Raw genomic sequence first — 27,087 nt, forward strand, 5'->3', positions numbered from 1 at the left:
ATTCATGTCTATCCATGACTAATTGACTGATGCATTTGTAAACAAAACAAAAACTGATGTCACAGAATGTGCACTTTTATTTCTATGATTGATCGATATCTTTAACACTTAATACATACATACATATACCAAGGGCTCTTTCCCCCTTATAAGGGAGGTAGCCAAAAAACAAAGGCTTAAAAACCACTCCCACCCATTCCATCCCTATCACACTCCACTCCCCTCCACCCTCTTCCCTCCCTCTTATCTTGGCACCTCCTGGATGATGGGTCATCCCTGCATCTTGTCCACTGCCCTGGGTCAGAAGCAGTGTTGCAAGACACAGCACATCCACAGCAAGGCCACTTTCTTAAATTGGCGACCCCCCCCTCTCCGTCCCCTCATGCAGAAAAGGAGAAGACAGGGAGAAATCCCCTCGGGCTGCGCCAAATTTTTCTTACACATACTCCCTCACCTCCCATCCCCCACCCATTCCACCTCATGGATCACATCATCATCATATACAACCATTCTCCATGCACCCCTATCTTTTGTCCTTACTTGTCCTTCCTCAACAGACATTCCCTTCTTCCCCAAAGCCCCTTTTACCCCATCCATCCATCTCATCCTAGGTTGCCCCCTCATGTTCACTCCTTCCACATCTGCCTTCCACACCTCTTTTACTAGTCTTTCTTCACTCATTCTTTCCATGTGTCCAAATCATCCCAATATGTTTTCATCCACCCTATCTCCCAGCTCCTTTTCCACCCCCAGTCTCCTTCTCACCTCCTCATTTCTCACTCTATCCAGCCTAGGTACCCCTATCATACTTCTCAGATACCTCATCTCAAACACATTCAAACTCCCTCTCTCTTTCTCTCTTATGTTCTATGTTTCTGCCTCATACAGTGCTGTTGGCACAATCACTCCTTCATACAGTCTATTGGTTCATCCTCTACTCTAGTGTTGAGATACCCCAACTCCACTGCATTCACATTTTGTCCAAAATAGTCAAAATGCTCATTGAAATGTATCTTTAAAAAAATCCCTTTTCTCTACTTTTTTTCACTATCAGGTCTACATGCACTCACAAAACCCCCATCCCCCATCCCTGTTTCATCTTCACCCACATTAACCTTAAAGACACTTGCCTCCACCCCACCATGCACTTTTACTTACCAGTAGAGCCACTTCTTCCCTCCATTTAATGACTCGCTTGAGAATCATAGGTGACAATTTTTCCACCCCATTCCCCCTACCATGGATAGGAAGAAATGATCATAGAAGTGGTAAAGGGCAGTTAAGGGAGCAACATAAAGGAGAGACAGTTGTTGTACTATAGTAACAACATTCCTCTATGAGTAGAGATTTTACTCTAACATAGACAAATTGTGTATGGCTCCAGGCTCTAGGGACACCCCAAAATAGTCCCTAAAGGATTGGCTGCATGCCAGTACTCCAGAATGAGTTTCTTGCTGCTGTCATTTAACTTTATTCAGGTGAAGATAACACATTTAATCTTTGTAATTTATTGAATATTCAAGTTACTTTATTAGTGTTAGAAAAAATACAATTAGTGCAGGATTTTGTGTGTGGCTCATTTATTAAAATTGTTTCAACAGATAAAATTAGGAAGTAGAGAGGAGGCACGAGATGGCATCAATCGAACAGCTCTGAGAGAGATCAAGTTGTTGCAGGAGGTTCACCATGAGAATCTCATTGGGTTGTTGGATGTGTTTGGGTACAAATCTAATGTGTCACTTGTTTTTGACTTCATGGACACTGATTTAGAGGTAGGTACAGGAATCATATTTTATTATTTGAGTGATTTATAATTGCTTAAACTATTATATTCTGTGGCATGTAATATAGCATTTATTCCCCAAAACAGGCTGTAGTTTGAAAGTTAGATCCTTCTATATTCAGCAATACATGCTGCTTATGTGCTTTTCTCTGCCCAGTTCTAGAATATTTTTATTTACTTTAACACTGCCATCACTACCATTCTTTTTTATACAGTATTTTTAAGCCAGGACCAATGATAGGTACCTGCTGATAATGGTCAAGTAAGATGGATGTTGGAAAAAATAAGTTTTCTGTTACCCATTTCAAACCTACTGATACCCTCTCCTCTGTATGGAAGTTCATCCTTGAAGGGCTGGCACGGAATCCCCAGTCAACTGGGACCAAAAACTGTCATCTTAACACTATCCCCCCCTCACACACACATACACATACTTTTTCACTTAAAGAGAACTGACAACTGGAACCAGCTCTCCTCTTAGTGACAGAAACAGACCCCCTTTACCGACTCTTGTGGTAGCTCTTGTTGAGGAAAATCAAAGAAAGTTAAAGAAAACACTGTCAAAGGTTCATGATTACTTGCTGACATGACATGTAGTTCCAATGTCCAGAGGGTGAAAGATGATAAAGTGTATATACATAGATATACATGTACTCCTTGAGTTAGGAGCAAGTTATGTTCCGAATGGCCATTTGTAACTCGAAATGTTCTTAAGTAATTATTCAACATGATTTTAAGGGTACTCGAATCTACATGCATAAGTACACACTTAGCGGCAGTGGCGACTTGAAGTGATGCTTCTAGATTTGTCATTAGTAGGCAAAGCTATATGGAAATGATTGCCTGTTGAGTAGATGAGAGGAAGCAACGCTATTTCAAGGTCACAGTAGATGCAAATATTGCTGGTTTTAACTTTGTGAGAGAGTCTAGAAGGAAAAATGGTGATTTTCACTGTGTCGCAACAGTGTAGATGACAGTGACGTGAAGTAACGATCCTAGATTTGCCTTTAACAGGCAAAGCCAGATGAAATTACTTATAAATTGAATGGATTAGGAAGGAAGCAAAGCTTTTCAGGGTCATAGTAGAGCCAAAACATTGCTGATTCCAACTTTGGAGAGATTCAGAAGCCATGCATGATAGGAAATAAAAGATAAAAATTAATTCTAGTTTCTTTACATCACTGATGTTTTTTTTTTTTTTTTTTCCAAAAAAATAAGTCAATTGAAAAACTTGATCAATGTAGTGCATGAAATGAATTAGAGAAAAAAAGATAAGTTACAAGTTAGGTACTCTACCATAGAGGTAAGTTGAAAAGACTTAGATATTTAATTAAATCCCGTGAGGCTAGATTGCATGATCTGGAGCAAAAACTTGAGCAAGAAAAGGGAACAAACCTGACTCAGAAAGCAGAGATTGATAAGTTGAGAAGGGAGAATGAATGACAAATGAGAGGAAAAAATCTCCTCGAAAACAATGGAGGTAAAAAAGGATAGGAGAGATAGAGTAACCTTTAAAAAGATCATGGAGCAGCAGGGAAGAGATAGCTTGGAAGAAGGAACAGTCAAGTTTATAAAAAAAAAAAAAAAAAATCTCTTGTCAGAGATGTAGTTGACAAGTCTAGATGCATATTATTCTTTGGTTGCCCAGAACACATCACCTCATGGAAATTATGCCATGAACAAGAAATGGAAATGAATAGGGAAGTTACCTTGGCAGCTCTAGGGAAGGACTTGGATAGACCAGATTGATAGCACATGGAGGTTAGGTAAGTATAAGAAAAATAGCACATGTCCAATGAAAATAAAGTTCAAGTCACAAGCCATGGCAAAAGAAGTAACCAGCAAGTCTTGGAAGTTAGCACGAGAAGAAAAGTTGGAAAATATTTGGATTAGGAAAGATGCTAACGAAGAGGAATGAATAAAGATAAGAAAGCTGTTGGAGAAAACCAAAGCCAAAAATGATAGGAGGAAGGAGGTTTTTTTTGCAAGGTGTCAATCAGAAGGTGAGGAGATGGTTTCTAAAATGCAGGAAGGCAGTACTGCAAAGGCAACATTACAAGGAAACTTAAGAGTAGCATATGTTAATGTAGATGGTTTACTGTTTGCTAGTTTGGAGATAAATGACTAGGATAAACAAGCCTGACATATTATGTCTAGTAGAGTCAAAACTCACAAAAAATGTTGCCCTACAGTTAAGGAATAATAGGTTCACCTGCAGAAGAGACCGAGATAAATTGGGTGGAGGGATAATGTTTGTGGGGAGAAGTGACATAAAAGTGGAAGAAGGAAATCTAAGTGAAAGCAAGGATGAAGCAATTCTCCTAAAGATTAGTACTAAAGGGTACAATAAAAGACTTCATGGTGGCATGTGTCCCCCTAAAGGCAAGGGCTTGAAATAAAGCTGAATATCAAGAAATGTTATTGGATAAAGCTCTTTTCCTAAAGAAAAATAGTGAACAAAGTAATATAGTTCATATTGGAAATTTTAATTGCAGTGAGGTCAGCTGGGAGGAATGGAAAGCAAGTGGCAAAGCAGATTCCAGGGGAAATACCCTGTTATAGTAATGGAGAACACAATGACCCAATGGGTAGAGGAAGTAACCTGAGTAAGAGGAGATGACATTCTCACAAGATTAGATCTGTAACTAACCAAGGAGACAGACATTATCAGCTCATGGGGAAAAGTGACCATGTAACAATTGAATTTCAGCTGGGGGATGAATAAATAAAACCAAGGAATGAATCACATAGGTAAGGGAGACTCAGTTTTAGGAAAGCAGATTACTTAGGGTAGAAAAAAGTCTTTGAAGAAGCAAACTCGGAGGAATTGTTGAATACCACATGAATAAGGAGGAAATGGGAAATCTTTCTGGGCATTTACAACTTGGGAGTGAACAAACATGTGCCAAAGACTAGTTGAAGGAAGAAACAGAAACAAGACTGGTTTAACAAAAAGTTTGAGGTTGCAAAGAAGGCCAGGGATGTGGCTTAGGGAAAATGGAGAAAGAGAAGCAATAAAACAAAAGAAGCTTACAAGCTAGGAATGACTATACAAGAAATTACAGGAAGAAAGCAATTTTGAAAGAGGTGATAAATGCAAAGATGAACCAAAACTGTTGTATAAGTTCATAAATGGCAAATGCAAAAGTGGACCAAGAAATTTCAAGATGGAGGCTAAATGATCAGAAATATATCTGACAGACATGCCCTGCAGCAGTGCAGGGTTATTTTCCTTCAGTTTTTGAGCTGTGACTGTTGGATCTTTATCCAACTGCCTCCTAATAACCTTAGAAGTACGATTAGATATCTTTGGCCAACCAGAGCGAGGCTTGGGGGTAGAAATGGTGTCGCCTCCTCTGTCTTAAAATTTCTTGGTCCACTTTTGCACTTGCCACACTCCAATTCTCACATGAGTGGCTATATCTTTACACTTACAACCCTCCTTATAGAGGGTTATGATAGCAACAGTTGTGTCCTCCCAGCTCTTTACCACTTCCCATTATGGATATATCAAGGCACAAAAACAGAGACCACCACAAGAAATCGACTAGTCTACATGAGAGATGTGTATGAACTAACACCGCATGGTCCCAGGAGCGACTAAACAGAGTTGCCAAGTGGTGCATGTTATCTTGTCTAAATAACGGTACAGACAGCAGCATTGAAAAATAGGGGGGAAATTTGATTGGAAATGGGGTGTTTTTTGTGTTATGAGTTTAGCAAAAAGTTTGGGTGCTTGTAATTTTGCACTCAAACTTTCTGCAACCACTGTATGTATATGTGTTTGTGTATATGTATATATATATTAGGGGTGTGCTTTTATTTTTTATGCCAATGCCAATTCCTATTTACCCTTAATTGCTAATACTGATGCCAATTCCTATTCACTCTTAGTTGCTAATGCTGACTCTACTTTATATAATTGCGGTATATCAGTTTTAATGTAAAGTAATTGAAGTATGATTTTTACTTGCTTTATAATAATCTATGTAGGTTTATACATGCCAGATTGGGCTACTTTTTGACTATTTAATTGTGTATCTACTTTTTATTATGTACATACATACATATACCAAGGCTTTTTCCCCCTTACAAGGGAGGTAGCCAAAAAGGGAAAGGCATAAAAACACTCCCACCCATTTCATCCCTAAATACACTCCACACCCCTCCCACCCTTCCTCTCATCTGAGCACCTCCTGGATGACGGGTCATCCCTGTACCCTGCCCACCGCCCTGGGTCAGAAGCAGTGTCGCAAGACACAGTACATCCACAGCAAGGCCGCTTCATTTAATCGGCGACCTTTGCATATAAGGAGAGGACGGGGAGAAATCCCTTCGGGCTGCGTCAAAATTTACTCACACATACTACCTCACCCCCCCCCCCCCCCCGCCCATTCCTCCTCATGCAGTCACAACATCATCCATATACAACCATTCTCCACTCACCTCTGTCTTCCGTCCTCTCCCTTCCTTCCTCAACAGACATTCCCCTCTTCCCCAAAGCCCCCTTCACCCCATCCATCCACCTCATCCTAGGACGTCCCCTCATGTTCACTCCCTCCACATCTGCCTTCCATACCTCTTTTACTAGTCTTTCTTCACTCATTCTTTCCATGTGTCCAAACCATCCTAATATTCTTTCATCAACCCTATCTCCCAAATCCTTTTTCACCCCTGTTCTCCTCCTCACTTCCTCATTTCTCACTCTATCTAGCCTAGTAACCCCCACCATACTTCTCAGACACCTCATCTCAAACACATTCAAACTCCTTCTCTCTTCTTCTCTTATGTTCCACGTTTCTGCCCCATACAGTGCTGTTGGCACAATCACTCCTTCATACAGTCTCCTCTTCGCATCCATTCCCAAATGTCTATTCCTCATTACACTCTTCAAACCACCAAGGCATTTACTCGCTTCTCTCAATCTACATTCTACCTCCACCTTCACTCCACCTTTTCCTGCTACACTTGCACCCAAGTATCTAAAACTATCCACTTCCTCCAGTCGCTCTCCCTTAATGTTCACTTCCAGTCTACTGCCACTTTCACCCCTTGTACATCTCATCACCTTACTTTTACCCACATTTATCTTTAGCTTTCTTCTATCACATACTCTCCCAAACTCTGCCACCAGCTTCCTCAATCCCTCCTCTGACCCTGCCACAAGCGCAGTGTCGTCTGCAAACAACAGCTGGCTCACCTCCCACTTTTCTCCATTTTCTTTAACCATCTCCAATCCCTGACTCACTACCCTAGCATTCACCTCTCGCACCACCCCATCCATGTATAAGTTGAACAGCCAGGGCGACATAACGCATCCCTGACGAAGTCCCACCTTTACTTCAAACCACTCACTCTCTCCATTTCCAATCCTAACACATGCTCTACTACTCACATAAAAACTCTTGACAGCTCCCAAAAGCTTTCCTCCTATCCCATAAATCTGCATAACCTCCCACAGTGCCTTTCTGTCTACCCTATCATAAGCCTTTTCCAGATCCATAAAAGCCCAAAAAACATCCTTCCCCTTTCCTATAGCTTTCTCACATATCTGTCTTACCACAAAGATCTGATCTACACAACCTCTACCCTTCCTAAATCCACACTGTTCCTCACCAATTACTCCTTCTGTTCCTCTCCTAATCCTCTCAATTAAGATTCTCCCATAAGCCTTCCCTACTACACTCAACAGGCTAATCCCTCTGAAATTACTACATTCACACTTGTCCCCTTTTCCCTTGTACAGAGGAACTATACAGGCACTACTCCAGTCCTCCGGTACTCTACCCTCTCTCCAGCAAACATTAAATAATCTCACCAACCAGTCCACCATCACTGAACCTCCCTTTTTCAGACATTCTGCATGACATCCATCCAGATCAGGTGCCTTACCTGCTTTCATCATCTTTACAACTGCCTTCACCTCATCCTTCCTTATTTCTCCTCCATTCTCCTCACTCATCACTCTCATTTTCTTCGTATTTCCCACTGCAGCTATCTTTCCCTCCCTATCCTCCTTCACATTCAGCAACTCCCTAAAATATTCTGCCCATCTTCCCCTCACTGTCATCTCTTCCATTATCAACTCTCCATCTGTACCTTTTACCTTTTCTTCCCTACTTGATTCGCCTCCTCTTCCTCTCTTAATTTCTTTCCAAAACATCTTTTTATTACTTTCAAAATTTTCTGTCATACTCCTACCCCATTTCACATCTGCTCTCCTCTTTGCCTCCTTTACCTTTTGCTTTACTTCTCTTTTCTTTTCTTTGTACGTCTCATATGACTCCCCTGTCCTCTTTTGTAACCAATCTGTGAATGCTCGCTTCTTCTCTTCTACAACCTTCTTTGTTTCCTCATCCCACCATTCACTACCCTTTCTTCTATTTCCCCCTGTCCTTCTTGTTCCACACACCATCCTTGCACACTTTAAGACTCCCTCCTTGAACCATCCCCATTCCTCCTCCACACCCATCTCTGCTCTATCCTTAACTCCCTCCCACTCCTCCTTCAGCTTCTTTTCGTACTCCTTCTCCTTTTCCTTTTCATTCAAGGAGTTCACTCTAAGAAACTCCCTACCTTTTGTCCCTTTCCTCCTTCTCCATCTACCCTCCACTCTCAACTTACCTTCCACCAAAAAATGATCTGATATTCCCCCACCCTCTCCCCTTAGCACATGTACATCCTTAACTCTTCCTATCATAATCCTATTTACCACTACATAATCCATTAGCGCTCTATCTACCACCCTTCCCTCCACCACCCTCTCCCATGTGTACTTATGCTTGACTTTCTTCCGAAACACTGTATTTGCTATCATCAACTCTCTTTCTAGACACATGTCCACCATCAACTCTCCACTACGATTCTTTCCTGGAACTCCACACTTCCCAACCACTCCATCGATTGGACCGTTTCCCACTCTAGCATTAAGGTCTCCCAGTACTATTACATTGACATTTCTTCCTAAACCCTCTATGCACTCATTTAAATCTATCCAAAAGGCCTCCCTTTCTTCCATGCTCTTCTCACTGCCCGGCCCATATGCACTTACAAAGACCCACATCTCCTTTCCCAGTTTCACCTTCATCCACATTATCCTTGAGGAAACCTCCTTCCACTCCACTACCCCTTTACCTATCTCCTCACTTACTAGAATAGCCACCCCTTCCCTCCCTCGCCCTCTCTTCACTCCTGATAACCTCCCACTTACACTCCCAAACATACACTCACCCTTCCCTTTCAACTTAGTTTCACTCAAAGCCAACACATCCAACTTTCTTCTCACAAACATACTACCTATCTCTTCCCTTTTACTCTCATCTGTACCACATCCATGCACATTAAAATACCCAAACCTTAGGGTGCTGGCCCGAGGCCCGCCAGCACCCCTTATGCCTTTTCTTTTCATTTTAGGTAATTGCCCCTTGGGGCTACAGGGAGAAGGATGCCTAGTCCCTCTCCCCGTCCCTTTCTTCTCGCCTCTTACGATCCAAGTGGGAAAACTTGGTGGCAGTATTCTTTTCCCCCACCACAGGGAAATCCCCCAATCAGAAAGAGAATACTCAGAGAAATGGTACAGGACAGCAACAAGGGGTTGGGGGACAGCATAACGGAGGGACAGTCGTAGTATAAAAGTGTCATCATTTCTCTATGAACAGAATTTCTTCTATCATAGACAAAATGATGTGAGGCTCTGATCGTAGGAGCGCTCCATATAGTCCCTAAAGTATCGACTGCATGCTACTTTGCCACAATAACAAGCAGCCAATACCCCAGACGGGGATATTATGTACTTTCCATCAAAAATTCTTGTTTACAAATATTTTTAAACCAGCATCACTAAGCATATTTAATTAGTGATTTTATTCTATAAGCCAGTAGTACATAATCACTAAAACAATGCATAAATGCATAAAACAAAAAATTTAGGTAATACTTTTTATTACGTTGTTGAACTATAATAACGTCTTATTAGACAAAACAAATCTTAGTATAAACTTTAGAAACACTAATAAAATACATGAGATATTACTTATAGATGCCAGATGTTTTTAATTCAGCGATTTTTAAGCCTCCAAGTTCTACTTACAAAAATTTTATTTTTGAGTTACAGCGAACTATTAAGCCAAAATGCATAAAGATGTACTGTTATATATTTACTTATCAAAATACATAAAAAATTCGTTATAAATGATTCATTTGGCTATAAATTGCTGCAGAGTAAGTGGGAGTAAATCCGTCCACTCATTTTTTGCACTTATAAGCGGGTAAAATCAATTGAGTCCATGGGTGCCCAGATGATTTACTCCCATATTACTCTTGCTTAATTTCTGTTGTAGAAACTTTGCTGTTTCAAAGATATGTATATTATTTTTAGTTTAATTTTATACTGCACAGTCAACTCGCAATTAACACGAGTTTAACTAATGTGTTTTCGATTTAACACGAGTTAATTTTTAAGGAAATTTTTTTAAATAACATGACAATTTTGATTTAACACAATTTGAATTTGGCGGTAAGAGCACTGAGAGAGAGGGCCTCCACATGGTCAGTCTCCCGCGCTCTGTTTTGATCTCAGTCTGAAGCTAGCCCGCACTGTGAGTGGAAGTGTCTGTGTTAAAGATAAGGACCGTGATAATAAGTCATAAAAGCTTGAAAAATTGTTACAGAGAAATGAATAATTTAGTTAGAGATTGTAAACTCTCGTTTTCTGTTCTACACCAAAACAAAAAAGAAAACGGTGTCACCAACCCACAATTAATGGTAAACTAATTTTTAAATGTATGGACCGTGATTATAAGTCATAAAAGCTTGAAATTTTTTTACAGAGAAATGAATAATTTAGTCAGAGATTGTAAACTCGTTTTCTGTTCTACACCAAAACAAAAAAGAAAATGGTGCTACCAACCCACAATTTATGGTAAACTAATTTTTAAATGTATGGACTGTGATTATAAGTCATTAAAGCTTGAAAAATTGTTACAGAGAAATGAATAATTTAGTTAGAGATTGTAAACTCGTTTTCTGTTCTACACCAAAACAAAAAAGAAAACTGTCACCAACCCACAATTAATGATAAACTGATTTTTAACGAAGAGTGCCCGGGAGTCGGAGGAAGAGGAGAGAGGCAGAGAGTTGCTGGTGACGAGAGTGGCTGGTGACAAGTGCACACACAGAAAAAATAACTGTGTATTACAAATGAATACAAAGAATGTGTGTTTTTGGTGTTTCTGTAACCTACAAATGTATTAATAATGTGCTCAAGTTCAGAGTAATAAAATCCCAAAATAGACAAGACTTTCCCAGTGTCCAGGAACCTAACACCCCATTACCATTTTTTCCTATGGGAAAAATATGTTTAACTAACGCAATTTTGATTAACATGATGTTTCCAGGAACATAACCCTCATGTTGATTGAGAGTTGACTTTATAAGAAATACAAAAAATTATAAATATAATTTGCTCAAACATTTACTCCTGCTTGTGCCGTTATTAGCATTGGTATTGGCAAAATATTTCCGATGCCGAATCCTATTAAAAAATGCCAATTCTCGCTGATGCTGATTCACCAAAAAAGTCCCGGTTCTTGCTAATCCCGATGCCGATTAATTGGCACACCCCTAAAATATGTATATATATACAGTAGAAGCCTGATTTAACGGATATCAATTTAGCGGAAGCTCAAATTAGCGAACTGCAAATAGCAATAACGAAAATGCTCAACTTAGCGGAAATGGTCCGCTAAGTTGACCATTTTCCACTAGCCTAGGCCAGACGTGTGTCTACAGAAATAGCTCAACTTAGCGGGAACGGTCCGCTAAGTTGAGCATTTTCCGTCAACTGGCCACATGTGTGTCTCAGAGTCCAATGTTACAGATTGTGGTGGTGGAGTCAAGGAAAAATTTATAATTTAGTATTTTGGAGGTATATAAATATATATATACGTACTATAATATACAATAATATATAATTCAGTATATGTATAAAGTATAATTGTAGCAGAAATATATTCAAGTAGAAATAGATGGTATAATAGGAAAACAAAATAATGAAACAGTAAGTTGATGGGAAAATTCAAAATCAGTACACGAGAGTAATCACCACGAAAAACACTTCTATAACAACAAACTACGTTTTCTGCAACAACACAACAATAACGCTCAATATCCAAAAACCAACTGCCCAGTCCTATTAATCGCTAGAATTATGTACATTGAACCAAACACGAAGCTATGACTAATATTCCCCGAAAGTCACAGACAGCCCATATCATTGTTACACAACACACACACACACACACACAGGTTGCAACAAATTACTGCACATTGTTGTTCGTTTGCAATTCACGATTGTGCTGCCTATAATTCACTTACAATAATACATATACTGTGTGTGTGTGTGTGTGTACACTAGGGAATATTTAGGTACGTATCATTTTTACAATCCGCTCTGGTAACACTGTTACACCAATGGGCACTCGCTCAATTTAACAGAAAATTCAATTTAGCGGACTTGACCTTAGCTGAATTAGTTCATTAAATCAGGCTTCTACTGTATATATATACAGTACTACCTCTCATTAATGGACATTGATTAGCTGTTTGCGGTGTTTTTACTGTGTTTTCGGTGTTTTTGGTGCTGTTGTTTAGTGCTGTGCAATCACTATGCCGCCCAAAAACTACTCCAAATCAACGGATTATTCACATCAACGGAAACCGTTACCCCCCCTTTTAGTCCATTAATGAGAGGTAGTACTGTGTATATATATATATATATACAGATGCTCCTCAACTTACGTTTTAGTTAGGTTCCGAACGGCCGAACGTAACGTGAAAATGAACGTAAGTTGTTACTGTACTATACATCCATAAATTCTATTACCGTATCTTATAAAACACCCCTAAATCATTAATTATAAACATAACATTGTAAAATAATAACATTAATTTCAAATAAATTCAAGCAACATAAATTGAGATGGTGGAGGAGGAGGAGGAGGCAAGGCACGTTCAGTCTGTCGTTTGTGCCATGTAAACAATGGACGCAGCGTCATGCGTAAGTATCGTTTGAACTACGGAGAGCGCGCTAAACTAAAAAAAAAAATTACAATTTTTTTTTAGTTCAAACATAAAATAGAAAAAACGTAAAACGAATGAACATAAGTAGAGGAGCGTCTGTATATGTATATATGTATGTATTTGTATATATATATATGTATATATATTTATATACTTATGATGATGATACAGTATGGTTTAACATCTCAAACTCCCACCTATTGTGTGGGTAGGATGGTGCCCTTACAAAGGACTTACAAGCCCTTCTCTAATAGATACACCTTGACTTTTGGGATAAAACACTGGTGGAACCAGTTGAAGGTCAGCATCTTTGTTATCCACATCTTTGGATTGTGCATCCAATGTATGGGTAGCAGATTCTTGTTTTTGTTTTTGAAAGCCCTTGGGTTTTTAGATTTTAGACTTGTAAATAAGTCCTGGCTTTAACAAAAATCCCGCAGCATGGCCATACATCACGAGGGTCACACAATCCTTGTATGCTTTAAAGCCAGAGGCTTTTGCTTCCTCTTTGGACAGGAAAGTTCGCAACGGCATTCTTTTCCAAAAAAGCTTGTCTTGTCCTTATTAAAAACTTGTTAGGGCTTATATCCACCTCTGGAGATAATCTTCTTGAAAGTTTCATTCGTGTATGTTTCAGCAGCGCTTGTGTCAGCAGAAGCAGCCTCGCCATGTAGGGAAATGCTTTTTAGGCTGAAGCATTTCTGAAACTTAGCAAAACACCCTTTGCTAGCAGAAAAATGACATTTTTTAGGTTGTGAATCACTGGACATCCCTGGTTGCGAATCTTCTACGTCGTCTTCGTCTTCTTCCTGTTCGTGGTCGCCACTTTCATCCTCAGGTTCCTTAGCGGCGAAAGTCTCGTACAGGCTCCTAGCCTTTGTTTGGATGATGTTCATATCCAAGGCTATGTTCTTCTTTCAGCAGTCGGCTATCCATACGGCCAAAGCAGCTTCCATACGGATGATAGTTTTATTACGGGCTATAACCACTCTCTCCGCCGACTTATTAAAGGTGATGGGAGCCATCTTCCTAATGGTAGCCTCGTCCTTCTTGATGTGGCGAATGGTGGATTCATTCACACTAAAATGGTGGGCTACGGCAGTGAAAGTTCTCCCTTCCTTCAACATATCCAGAAGTTTCACCTTCTCAGCGATTGTCATCATTCTTCATTTGCGTTTAGGCTCAGTACCAGCCTTGGAAGAAGCAGCATGCTTGGGAGCAATTGCAGGGGATGAAGACGTAAAGTTCAATGCAAAAAAATAAAAAAAATATATATATATCACAGCACAGCATAAAGTAGTACAGTAAACCGCTCGGCGAGAAAGCTTGAAGCGAAATGGTCACGAGAGAGAGACAAGGGAAGATGCTCCGGATCTGAGCATCAGTCAAAGCACTGATCACAGGCCAGATTAGGAAATAGAAAGCTGTGATTCATCGTCTCTCTCCATTGCACCAGTCACAGCCTGTTTTACAACGCACTTTGTCACCGAGATGGTACGCTTTGAGTTTTCTCAACAACAGGATACGTGGGTACTGTATGCACATTGCATTCTAGATGGTTCATTTTTTTTGTCATGCGAGTTACAAGTTCAAATACCCCTGTATATGTTTTTTTGCTTATGCTTGTTTTGTTGTTCCTAGACTAGGAAATATTATTAATATTTTCATGGATTTAATGACAAATTTTAGGTGTTCATATATCGTGAGTTTTCTAGAATTTTCCAGAAACTGTGATATATTTTCCACATATATATTTTGAAAATTCGCGAAGTTGTGAATCCGCGATAGTTGAACCACGAAGTAGTGAGGGATCACTGTATATATATATTTATTAACCACAATTCACTTCAATTCTAAGCCATCAAAGTCAAGGAACTCGAAGTCAGTGGTCACTTGTTACGTGTGAGTGGGGTTTCGAGTCCTTCGTTTGACCACATATCAATTTCTGTATGTATGCTTCCTTTGAGTTCCTCGATGTTGATGGCTTAGAATTGGGGGGGGGGCCTACCCCAGTGAATTTTCCACAAATATTTTTTAGATATAATTTTTCAGTTTTATTCGCTCCCCCCGTCATTGCTACCTGAAAGTATCACTTGAATATTTATATATATAGATATAGTGATATATAGATATATATAAATATATATAAATATATAAATAATTCGCCCCCAGATGCCAATTTAAATGACCCGGACATCATAGCATGATGTGTGCACTAGAAAATGAGGTATCATTCAATGCTTATAACTACATAGGACTATCATTAAAATAATTTTTTCTTTATATAAATTTCGACAAAAGGCATCCCTTCCCCGCAGAGTGTGGTCTTCCTAGCTAGGCCTCTTCAGTAACTACGTAGACATCAGAGAGGTTGTTACGCTGTGTTCCTACAATATTTCTCTTATATTTGTCTTACAAGATGACCTGCAAATGTAAGCTTGCAATAGTGAAGATATCCAACCTCAAGAAGGGTAAAGAGAGAAAGAAAAGGCATCAAGATGCTTCTAACCAAGGAGAAACTAGCAGAGATGAAGGGGAGTGTGTGTTACCGCTGCCTGGCTTATCACCTATGAATGATTAATACTTTATTTAGAAAGGGGGACCAAATGCCTCATCATTGTCCACTAGGTCAACAATGTATACACAATCATATGTGAAAATTCCATGCCAATCAGATGCATACACATGGCAAGACAAGGAAAAAATTGAAAAAGAAGACGATATCTCGAAATGTTGTTTTTTGGACTTCAAATAATCTCACAAAATTGGTAAAAACTCTGATTAACTTAAGTTAGGTATCATTATATACTTCAACAAAATAGAATCTTTTGTAGGAATTAAATTTTTTAATTTGTAAAAAAAAAAAAAAAAAAAAAAGATTCAGGAGCCCTAAAGAAGACTATTTATTTATTTTTTTTTCCTTCGAAGATAAAACAAAAATATTGAAAACCTAATTCCTTCAAAATGTAAATATATGAACAGTTTCTATGATAAAATTTTCAAAGCAACTAAGTGAAAAATTAATTTTGAGGTAAAAAAAAAAAAAAAAAAATTGTTTTTGTAGCCACTACCCTTCACCCAAATTTGATGAAATTTATAGAATAGCATTCCTTCATACCAGTGAACAAGATATTTAAATTTCAAAGCAATTGAATGAACCAGAAGTGAGATATGAGCCCAAGGAGTTTTCAGGGGTGGCCCCCCCTTAAAGTGAATTGTGGTTGATAAATGTAAATCTGATCACTGGGACCCATATGTATACTGTATATATATATATATTTATTATATATATATATATGTATATATATCACAACTAACACCACAGTCAGACGAAAAAGTTGAGTAAACGAAACTATATATTTCAATTGCTAACTGCAATTCTCTTCAGTAGTACTACTGAAGAGGATTGCAGTTAACAATCAAGATATATAGTTTTGCTTACTCAACTCTTTCTTTCATCTGACTGGTGTGAGTTGTAATTTACAAATGTGGTTTGGATTCACTGGTAATTATGTAATAGACAAGATGGCTGACCAGCTTGACCATGGTGATGCACTTGAGAGTGCGTGAGTGTGTATGTGGAAAACAAATCACATGATGATGAACAGCCATAATGGTAAAAAGAAATATATATATTCAACACCAAATAACATATAAAAAAAATTAAACTACAAATGTGAAACCTGCAAATTATGGTGTGTCAGATGGAACTCTCACTTTTTAGGAAATGGAATAGAGGTTATAATGAAAAAATTAAAAGTTAATGTAAGCATTACTTTTACAGATGAAAAATGCCATCACTACCCTTTGAAATTAAATTATGGTGAGTATTTTATTTTTCTTGTAAAAATAAAAATGTGCCCCTATGATTTTCATACCCTTATTTCAGTTTTCCCACTGTTTCAGGTAATCATTCGAGACACGGACAACATAATTTTAACGCCAGCCAATATCAAAGCTTACATGATCCAGACACTCAGAGGCCTTGAATATTTGCATCTCCATTGGATATTACACAGGGTAAGGACCACTCAAGTGCTGTTGAATTAGTGAAATTCATGGCTTGATATCTTGATTTCTTCAGCCCATGGGCTATTTCTCAAAGGAATTTGATAAAATTGCTAAAAAAAAAAAGAAAAAAGAAAAAAAAAAGTATAGTGAGCCTTTCAGTGAAGTAAGATCATCTACCAGTAAACAAAATGTTGATTAGAACTTTGTGGTGAAAATGCTGATGGCAGAACTGAACTCAAGTATTCAGGGTGATTCAAAACTATAGATGCATGGGTGAAATCCTAACATGTATTTGAATATATTGTCCTAATTTTGTTTCCAGAATTATGAAGTAGAGGTGATGGAAGGGAGTGGAATGGGTGGGAGTGGATGTGTGCCTTTGACTTGGCTACTTTCCTTATAGGGGTGATGATGATGATGACATTCCTTAGACTGCCATGGCTGGAATGGGATTTTCCTATAAATCCCTAATAGAGTAAATGTTGTGCTGTTGGTGTGTGTGATTGGGTACAATGCAGACTTTCATAATGTGTTGAATAGTATGGAGTGAAGTATTACATAATGGATGGATATCAGCAATGTGTTCATTCATCCACTTCAAGTAATGGCTGGATGGTAACCACACCACAGCCTGGCCAGGTGGACTCTGTCCTCTCGAAGGAGAGAAGATTCAGATGAATGTATGTCGGGGTCTGGCATGCAGTAGTGTGTTGGAAGAATCCTTTGGTATATACCATATATACTTGTGTTTAGTGTGAGTTTTTATGGAAAAAATTTTACTCAAAGAACAGGGGGTCATAATATTCACAAATAGTGTTTTTGAACATTCAGCTACCTTAACAGTACCAGTAAGATCCTTTAATCTGCTTCCTGTAGCCTTCATTCTTCCTTTCTGTTGCTACATGAATATCAGGACTTCATTCGCCATGTATACCACTTACAATCTACACAAACTTTATATAAATGAAGACTTGATGACTTTTTTCCTTTCTCCAATTTGCTTGCACCTTCATTTGCATGTGTTAACATTGCTGAGGTAATGCTTTCCCAATGGCACCCCATTTTCTCTGATATGTACCTATACTGTATAATGGTTTCACTTGTGTTCCTTATTCTTCCTCTGTTTACTCATAATTATTTTGATGTATTATTCTTTGGTATGTGGGTATGTGCATTTTGAATTGGCTACCTCCCTTGTAAGGGGGAGAAAATCCCTTGATATATAGGGGTTAGGGTGTCGTGGATATCATGTGGATTGTCTGAAAAAAGTAGATATGGTTATAGTGGATTAGCTAGTGGAGTCGTTTAATGTGTCTCTAAGGAAGGTAAAGGTGCTTGAGGAGTGCATGTATAGTTCCAGTTAACAAAGGGAAAGGGGACATGTGAATGTAGTAGTTTTAGAAGGATTTTTTTTTTTTTTTTTTTTTAGCATAGTTAGAAAGGCTTATGGGAGTGTTATTTGAGAGGATTAAGAGAGGAACTGAAGGAATAACTGGAGAGGAGTAGTGTGGGTTTAAGAATAGTAGAGCGTGCATGGATAAGTTTTTGTGGTAAAGCAGATTTGTGAGATTTTTTGTCAAGATGTAAGGATGTTTTTTTAGACTTTTATGGATTTGGAGAAAGCTGACAAGGTAGACAGGAAGGCACTGTGGGAGGAATTGCATAGATATGGAATTGGGGGAAAGCTGTTAATAACAGGAGTTTTTATGAGAGTATTATAGCCTGTGTTAGGATTGGGAATGGAGAGAGTGATTTGAGGTGAAGGTAGGGCTGTGTCAGGGATGTGTTATGTTATCATTGTTGTTTAATGTGTACATGGAGTGGTGCAGGAGGTAAATGAGAGGATAATGGACAGGGGACTGGAGATAGAGATAGTGTAGGGAAATAGGAGGTGAGCCAAACTAAGTTATTTCATAGCAACAATTTAAATAAATTATATATAATGTGGATAAATGGATAAAGAAAAAGTATACAAAATAAAAAGATGAGGGTATTTGCCCAGAAAATTTTGAATTTATAATTTCAGGTATTAAATGGTATCTTGTGTTCCTAACCTTCATTGATAATGTCAGTGTATTGTATCTGTTAATCCATCTTTGGAGCTTGGGTTTGATCCAGGCACCAGGTAGCAGTCTTATGAGGCTACATTTCCAGGTGGGAGTAAGGTTGGTGTTAGGTTGTAGATGAGTGTCTCTTCTACATTGCTTTGCTTTCCTGGAATATCTTTTTGATGGTGCAGGTTCTCTGCCCAAAGGCAACTTTCTTCAGACCCTCCCCAGACGGTTATTAGTTCATATTCAAATTTAGTGGTATTTGGTTTTTCACATTTGGTTCTTACTTCTTCCAATGCTGTTTTGTAGGAAATGTCTAGTGTTAACCACTTGAGTACGATAACACCTATGTAGGCATCATGAGGTGCAAGTGGGTACACAAGGATGCCAGAATCGGCATCTTGATTTTATATATATATATATATATATTTTGTAGTTGTATGTGAGTTACCCCCAGATTCTGTGACCTGGTTTGATAATGTTTTCTGTGTTTATTATTACATATGTATATATATATATATATATATATATATATATGTATATATATATATATATATATACACCAAGGCTTTTTTCCCCTTACAAGGGAGGTAGCCAAAAAGAAAAAGGCATAAAACCATTCCCAACCATTTATTATTACTCAGAGTAAAAGAGAACGAGTAATACAATTGTGACTTTATATTTCATAATGCAAGTAATGAGATGCAAATTACATGTAGTCAATGCTGCAAGTGAGAATTTGAGATGTACTGAAGTGGTTTACTACGACTCCATGGTAAACTTTGGATGTTGTAGAGTTACTTAGCTCGTAATTTCTTTTCTCGTAACAGGACTTGAAACCCAACAACCTCTTGGTGAACAGTGATGGGATTTTGAAGATCGGAGACTTTGGATTGGCTAGATTCTTTGGTTCCCCTAATAGAGCATATTCACACCAAGTAGTTACCAGGTGGTATCGGTAAGTTCTTCCCTCTATTAATTACTGTTCTGGTTAGTTATTGCATAATTCTTTTACCTTTTAACATATAGTTGGACATCTATATGCATGAGTTAGTCATTCAAAAATACATGCTCAAGTAATGCCCTTTTAGAAATGTTAGTAAGTTTTTTATATATATAGACATACTACCTCTGTGGTGGGGGAAAAGAATGTTGCCATGTTACCATACATATTATAGAAGGTGATTAAAGTGGGTGGAGTGAGGAGACTGCAGTTTTATCTCAGAAAAGTTAAAGCATAAGAGGGTCTGGGAGGAGGACTCCAACCAGAAAGCCTAGTTTATTTTTGAGTTACATGAGGGTTAAATGCCTGAAGAGATTATGTGTGACAAAATTTTACATTTCTGTCATGTTTTTCCCATAAGAATCAATCTTGTTTGTTCTGTATATTCTTGATCCAATGGTAGGGAAGTGTGACCATGAAAGAAGGGGTGGGGATAAGCCAGCTTTGGTTTTTGAGTCAGCTGTGGAAGTGCAGTGCCTTGCTGAATTGCCTCTTGACCTAAACAGTAGTCAGGAGACATGAATGACCCTTTATCCACAAGGAGCCAAGATAAAAGGCACAACAGATGGGTTTTAGATGGGTATAATATGGAAGAAGAATGGGTACATTCTTTGATCTATCCCTCTTCATAAGGCAGAATGGGCCTTATGGTATATATATACACTAGGGTATTGGCTGCATGGTAACATACAGCCAGTATTTTAGGAACAGTTTTGAGGTTCCTCTACAGACCTAAGCCACACATAATTTGTCTGTGTTTAAAAATCTCCACACATAAAAGGAATCATAATAGTTTTGTACTATAGTTGCCTCTCCTTGACACTGTTCCCTTGAATTTGTCCTTCACTATTTCTGTGACTACCTCCTCTGGATCTCCTTATGGTGGTGGAGGGGGATATTCTGTCATCATATTTCCCATGTATTTACCTAACTGTAGTATACAGTAAAGAAGCAATGCTCATTGGGTCCCAACTCATACTCCTATCCTCAAATTCATGTGCAGTTCCAATGTAGTCTATATCCTTGGTTTTCAATTATCAGATTTAAATTCATGTATTGTTCCAAGAGAGTTGATGATAGCAAATACAGTGTTTAGGAAGAAAGTCAAGCATAAGTACACATGAGAGAGGGTGGTGGATGGAAGGGTGGCTGAAAGAGCATTAATGGACTATATAGTGGTGACCAGGAGTATGGTAGGAAGAGTTAAGGATGTAAATGTTCTAAGGGGAGAGAGTGGGGGAATATCAGATAATTTTCTGGTGGAAGGTAAATTGAGAGTGGAGAATAGGTGGAGAAAGAGGAAAAGGGCAGAAGGTAGGGAGGTACTTAGAGTGAACTGCTTAAATGAGAAAGAAAAGGAGAAGGAGTATAAAAAGAAGCTGAGAGAGGAGTGGGAGGGAGTGAAGGATAGAGTAGAACTAGGAGTGGAGGAGGAATGGGGATGGTTCAAGAAGGGAGTCATAAGGTGTGCAAAGATGGTGTGTGGAACAAGGAGGGCAGGAGGAAATAGAAGGAAGGGTAGTGAGTGGTGGGATGAGGAAGCAAAGAAGGGTGTAGAAGAGAAGAAGCAGGCTTTCATAGATTGGCTACAAATTAGGATGAGGGAATCATATGAGAGGTACAAAGTAAAGAGAAGGGAAGTTAAGCATAAGATAAAGGAAGCAAAGAGGAGAGCAGATGTGAAATGGGGTAAGAGTATGACAGAAAATTTTGAAAGTAATAAAAATATGTTTTGGAAAGAAATTAAAAGAGGAAGAGGAGGCGAATCAAGTAGAGAAGAAAAGGTAAAAGTTGCAGATGGAGAGATGATAATGGAAGAGGAGGCAGTGAGAGAACTGGAAGGATTAAAGCAGTTAATGATGGCAGTTGGGAAGGTATGTGATAGAAGAAAGTTGAAGGTGAATATGGGTAAAAGTAAGGTAATGAGATTTACAAGAGGAGAAGATGGCAGTGAGTTGGAAGTAAGTTTTTAATGAGAGAGGGTGGAGGAAGATGACAGTTTTAAGTATTTGAGGTCCCATGTGGCACAATAGGAATTGGGATGGAGGTAATCTATAGATTGAGAGAAGCAAATAAATGTCTTGGGGATTGAATGAAAAGTCATGAGAAATAGGCATCTGGGAATGGATACAAAGAGGAGATTATAGAGTAAGAAAATAAGGAAGGGAAGAGGAGATGAGGGGTGGAAATGAAGCTGACAAATAGGGCTGATAAAAGATTATTGGGATAGTTTGGACACAGGAAAGAATGAGCGAAGAAAAATTAGTAAAAGAGGTGTGGAAAACAAAGGTGGATGAATTGAACTTGAGGGCATGACTGAGTATGAGAGGGATAGACAGGTTGAAAGGGGTTTTGAGCAAGAGGGGAATGTCTGATGAGCAAGGAAGGGAGAAGGCAAGGGGTAGAGGTAAGTGGAGGATGGTTGTGTATGGATAATTTGACATGGGCCAAAGGGATATTTCCCCATCTTCTCTAATTTCTGCAATAAGGGATTGAGAGAGGGGTCACTGTAAATGAAGTGGCCTTGCTGTGGATGTACTGTGTCTTGCTGCATTGCTTCTGACCCAGGCAGTGAGCAGAAGACAGGAATGACCGTTCACCCATGAAGAGCTAAGATAGGGAAACAAGGGTGTTGGATGAGAGTGGAATGGGTGGAAGTGGGTGTGTGCCTTTGACTTGGCTACCTCTCATATAGGGAGGAAAAGACCCTTGGTATAGAGATGGATAGAAAATCTTGTCATACTTCTCCATTTTATACGTGTTCTCCTCTTTGCCTTCCTCAACCAATATTTTACTTCTTTCTTCTTGTACCTCTCATATGCTCTCCTAGTCCTATCTTGCAACCAATCCACATATGCTCACTTCTTCTCTATTTCTGCAGGCTTTATCTCTTCATCCCATCATTTACTCACTTTCCTTCTATTCCTTCCCATACTCCTTATCCCATATATCATCTTTGCACACTTTGTCACTTCCCCCTTGAAACATACTATTCCTTTTCTACTCCTACTTACCCTTTATCCCTCACCATCCCTACTCTTCTCTCACCTTCTGGTATTCATTCTCCTTTTCATTCTTGTTCAATTTGTTTAATCTTGGCACCTGTCTACCTTCTACCCTTTTTATCTTTTTCCACTTTTCCTCCACTGTCAATTTCCCCACTACCTAAAAATTATCCAACATATCCCCATTTTCTCCCCTAAAAATGTGAATGTCCAGAATTCTTCCTTCTTTCATCCTACACTGCCCTACTCTAACAATCCCAAGGTAACAACACAATATTTCATCCCAAAGTGACCAGTGAGCCTGCCTGATGGCTCTTGCTGGTTATCTGGGAGCTGTGCGTCTTCTGCAATAGAGGCTTAGGGAATAGATTGATTAATTTGTTTATTTATTTTCTCTTTTATTTGACAGAGCTCCTGAATTATTGTTTGGGAGTCGTTCTTACGGTGTAGGTGTGGACATGTGGGCTGTGGGATGTATCTTAGCTGAAATGTTGGTACGTTGCCCATACTTTCCGGGAGATTCAGATCTGGACCAGCTCACCAAAATCTTCACAGCCTTAGGCACTCCCACAGATGAAACATGGCCGGTACATATTTTTCAGTTTATGTGTATAAAGTGGTGTCAAGGATGTTTAGTAATAGTGAACATTACTAGTCATAAATACTGCAGAGGTATTCTCATCATATCCATAAACTTCAGATATCTCTATATGGATTCATGTAATTTGTACCATTCTAGATAGGAACTGAAATAAGATTAAGAAAAAAAAACTTTAACATTTTATTAGAATATGTGCATATATTTTTGTGTGCTATGAAACTTTCACCTGATTTAGTTTTAATGTATATTTGAATAGGAGAGATGCAAACTGCCAGATTATGTATCATTCAAGCATTTAGAAGGCTCTCCTCTACGAGACCTCTTTCCAGCTGCCAATGAAAGCATGTTACAACTTCTTGGTACCCTGCTTGCCATCAATCCATTGAAGAGAAATAACTGCACACAAGCCTTGCAAATGCCATACTTTAGGTAGGATCTTTGTATTATTATGTAAGATGTCATTCCTTGTTAATTCATTGGATTTTCACTATGTAATGATATTAGTTTCTATAAATAAGATGAGAACAAATAATGCTTGGAGAGGGATGTTGAAATACTGAAATAATGTTCTACTTGAGGTTTATCTACCCTTTTAATCTCTCTCACTTTCTCTTTTTCCTATTCCCCCAATACACCTTCCTCAGTGGTAGGCATCCATGCAATTTCTGACAACCCAACCATGTGACAGGTAGTACTGGGTTACATGTATCTGTAGAACAAGTGTGCCTTGCCTGACACAAAGCATAGGCAAACTCCTTATAAGTCAATGGCTCTTCAACCCTGTTATGGGTCACCAACACAGGTTTTTGCAATGCATGACATCACTCCAGGGCCCAGAGATGGAAATCCTAGAGACTGAGCAATGCCCCAATACTGTATTTACCTAGTTGTAATATACAGGAGGGGAGCTATGCTCGTGGTGACCCGTCTTTGTATCTCTCCGCATCAATTTTTTTCTTAAAATCTTGTATAGTGTTAGCACATACTGTTTTGTTGTCTAATTTGTTCCATGTAGTTATCGCTCTGTGTGGTTACATTGAGGTGCCCCCTTGTGGTTAGCAAATCAACTGATCTACTGTACTTGAACCTTTACTTCATTAGTCAGATTGTTGGCAACTATATTGGATCTCCCACTGGACACCCACCAGTAAGGACCTTCGACATCCAAATAAAGGAAAACAAAAAGCATTAAAAGGGCAGATGAACTCTTAGAGTCAATGACCACTCAGCCCCATTTGTGGGATCCCTACTGGGCCTGAAGGCAGGGTGACGTCCCAGTGTGATTGCATTATATAGGAAATGAGCAACACTCATTGGATCCTGTCACCTACTCTCCCATTTTATCATACGTAGCCTCAAATTCATGGGGTTCCAACTTGTCTATATCCTTGATTTCCAATTATCATTTTTAGATTTTAGTTTTATTTAGATTTTGTATTAGAATTGAATTTGAGCAAGAGGGTAATGTTTATTGAGCAAGAAAGGGAGAAGGCAGGAGATAGGGGTGAGTGAAAAATGGCTATACAGTAAGTCCTCGTTATACGGCACTTATGTGTTCCTGAAAACCTTACCGCAAATTGAAATTACCGTATAGCGAACCCATTATAACATGTAATAATAGGATATGGCAGATGTACCTTCTCCCTGCTCTTTCCTCTTCAGAATATCTAGCGGATACCGTATCTGTAAATTTTTCTTACCGTAAATAGAATTGAGGGTAGTAATTACCAAATACCATAACTGTGAATTTACTGTATAAAGAATTACCATATAAGGAGGACTCACTGTATGTAGATGATGCTTTGATGCAAGGAAGGCAGGGGGTGGAGGATGGGGGGATTAGGGAATGGTTGTGTGTGAATAATACTTTTACCCAACCCAAAGGGATTTCTCCCCATTCTCTCTATTTTCTGTATGAGTGGCTGGGGGGGAGGGGGGTTGTGGATTAAGTGAAGCAGCCTTCCTGTGGATGTACTGTGTCTTGCTGCATTGTTTCTGATCCAGGGCAGTGGGCAGGAGACGGGAGGGAGGAAAGAGTGGTGGATGGGAGCAGAATGGGTCGGAGTGGGTGCAAGCCTTTTGACTTGGGTAACTCCCTTATAAGGGTGAAAAAGCCAAGATGGAGAGCAATGACTAGCAGAGTTCCACAAGGTTCAATGTTTCTCATCTATGTTAGTGACATGATGGAAGGAACAACACCTGCTGCAGAAAATGTGAGAAGAATGAAAAATGAGGACTATAGACTGTTACAAAAAGATCTAGATGTAAGACGGAACGAGAATGAAAAATTAATTTCGATGTAAAAAAAATGCAAAATATTGGAAATGGGCAATATTTCCAAAAGACCATCTTTGAACTATTCCTTGTGAAGTGAATCCATTACAAAAGGAAAAAGAGAAAGTTTAAAAGTATAAAAGACAGCCACCTGACATATATTAGCAAAATTGTTGGATAAACATATGGACTGCTGCAGAACATTAAAGTGAGTTTTCATTATGTAGATGAAGAGATGATGAAAAAACTTGAAACCCTGATCCATCCCAGGTGTAAGTGGTATGGTCCCACACATAGTGAAGGAGCAAGATTGAGAGAATACAAAGTTCAACAACCAAACTGGTTACCAGCATGGTAGATAATTATTGAGGAAAGACTAAAAGCTCTGGATCTACCAACATTGAAAGAGAAAGAGGTGACTTCATGACAGTATTCAGGTGACTAAAGGGATAGACTACATTGACAGAAGAAATCTTTTGATTATGGATGGGAAGGCTTTAAGAGGTTATGAGAATAAATTGAGAAAGACTGAATATCTAAAGGATGTGAAGGAGTACAGTTTTCTATACATATGCATAAATACTTGGTATAACTTAGATGACGTAGCCCAAGCTGAAGCAATACATGAATTAAAATCTAAGTATGATTATTAGAAAATAAAGATATAGCCCAAGTTGAAACCATACATGAATTTGAAGGTAGGTATGATGAATTGAAGAGTAAAAGTGTTGCTCCGTTCCTGTATTAGGTAAATTATTAGGTATTTGACAAATTAGTAAGTACACCCTTATTTAAGAGGATGGCCAAGTAAAAGTGTACACTCACATCATCAATAGTTAAAACTCTCCTATCACAGCACCTCAGTGATGAAAGGTTTACTCTGTCTCCAGTCACAGTGCTTGGGTCAAAGGCTGTGTAGGCACATGATTTCCACTGCAAGGCTCAACAACTTGACCTGGTTTACCTCTACTCCTTTATCATATAGCACCCACCCTTCACCTACTCAAAATAATGTGAAGACAATTCTTTCAGGCCTTGTCATCCCCTCATCCATTCAATTGTATTTTTTGTACCATCTTCCCTTTGTACCGACGTTATATTCCACATGCATCCAAAGTCCCATATGCCCCATCCATTGAGCTCATTCTTGGTCTCCTCTCAAATTCACTTCATTCTCTTGTACTTTGCACACTTTTTCTAGTCCAAACTCTTTCTCTTAAATATGCCTAAACTACCTCTGTACTATCTGACACCTCCCTCCTATTTATATCTTTACATTG

The 27,087-nt window shown here is 38.8% G+C and overlaps 1 protein-coding gene across 1 annotated transcript in view; it reads left to right on the top strand.

Moving 5' to 3' along the window:
* The window catches only part of LOC143024618 (cyclin-dependent kinase 7-like), a 39,231-nt gene that overhangs the window by 9,731 nt on the left and 2,413 nt on the right, over positions 1–27,087 (top strand). Inside the window, exons 3-7 of the mRNA XM_076183487.1 lie at positions 1,602–1,772; positions 16,769–16,882; positions 19,755–19,882; positions 23,342–23,519; positions 23,790–23,962. Of these exons, the coding sequence (XP_076039602.1) occupies positions 1,602–1,772; positions 16,769–16,882; positions 19,755–19,882; positions 23,342–23,519; positions 23,790–23,962 (764 nt within the window). The remainder of the gene's footprint in view (positions 1–1,601; positions 1,773–16,768; positions 16,883–19,754; positions 19,883–23,341; positions 23,520–23,789; positions 23,963–27,087) is intronic.

The sequence above is a fragment of the Oratosquilla oratoria genome, chromosome 4 (assembly GCF_046742065.1).
Source record: "Oratosquilla oratoria isolate Oo_2021 chromosome 4, ASM4674206v1, whole genome shotgun sequence".
NCBI classification, from domain to species: Eukaryota; Metazoa; Arthropoda; class Malacostraca; order Stomatopoda; family Squillidae; genus Oratosquilla; species Oratosquilla oratoria.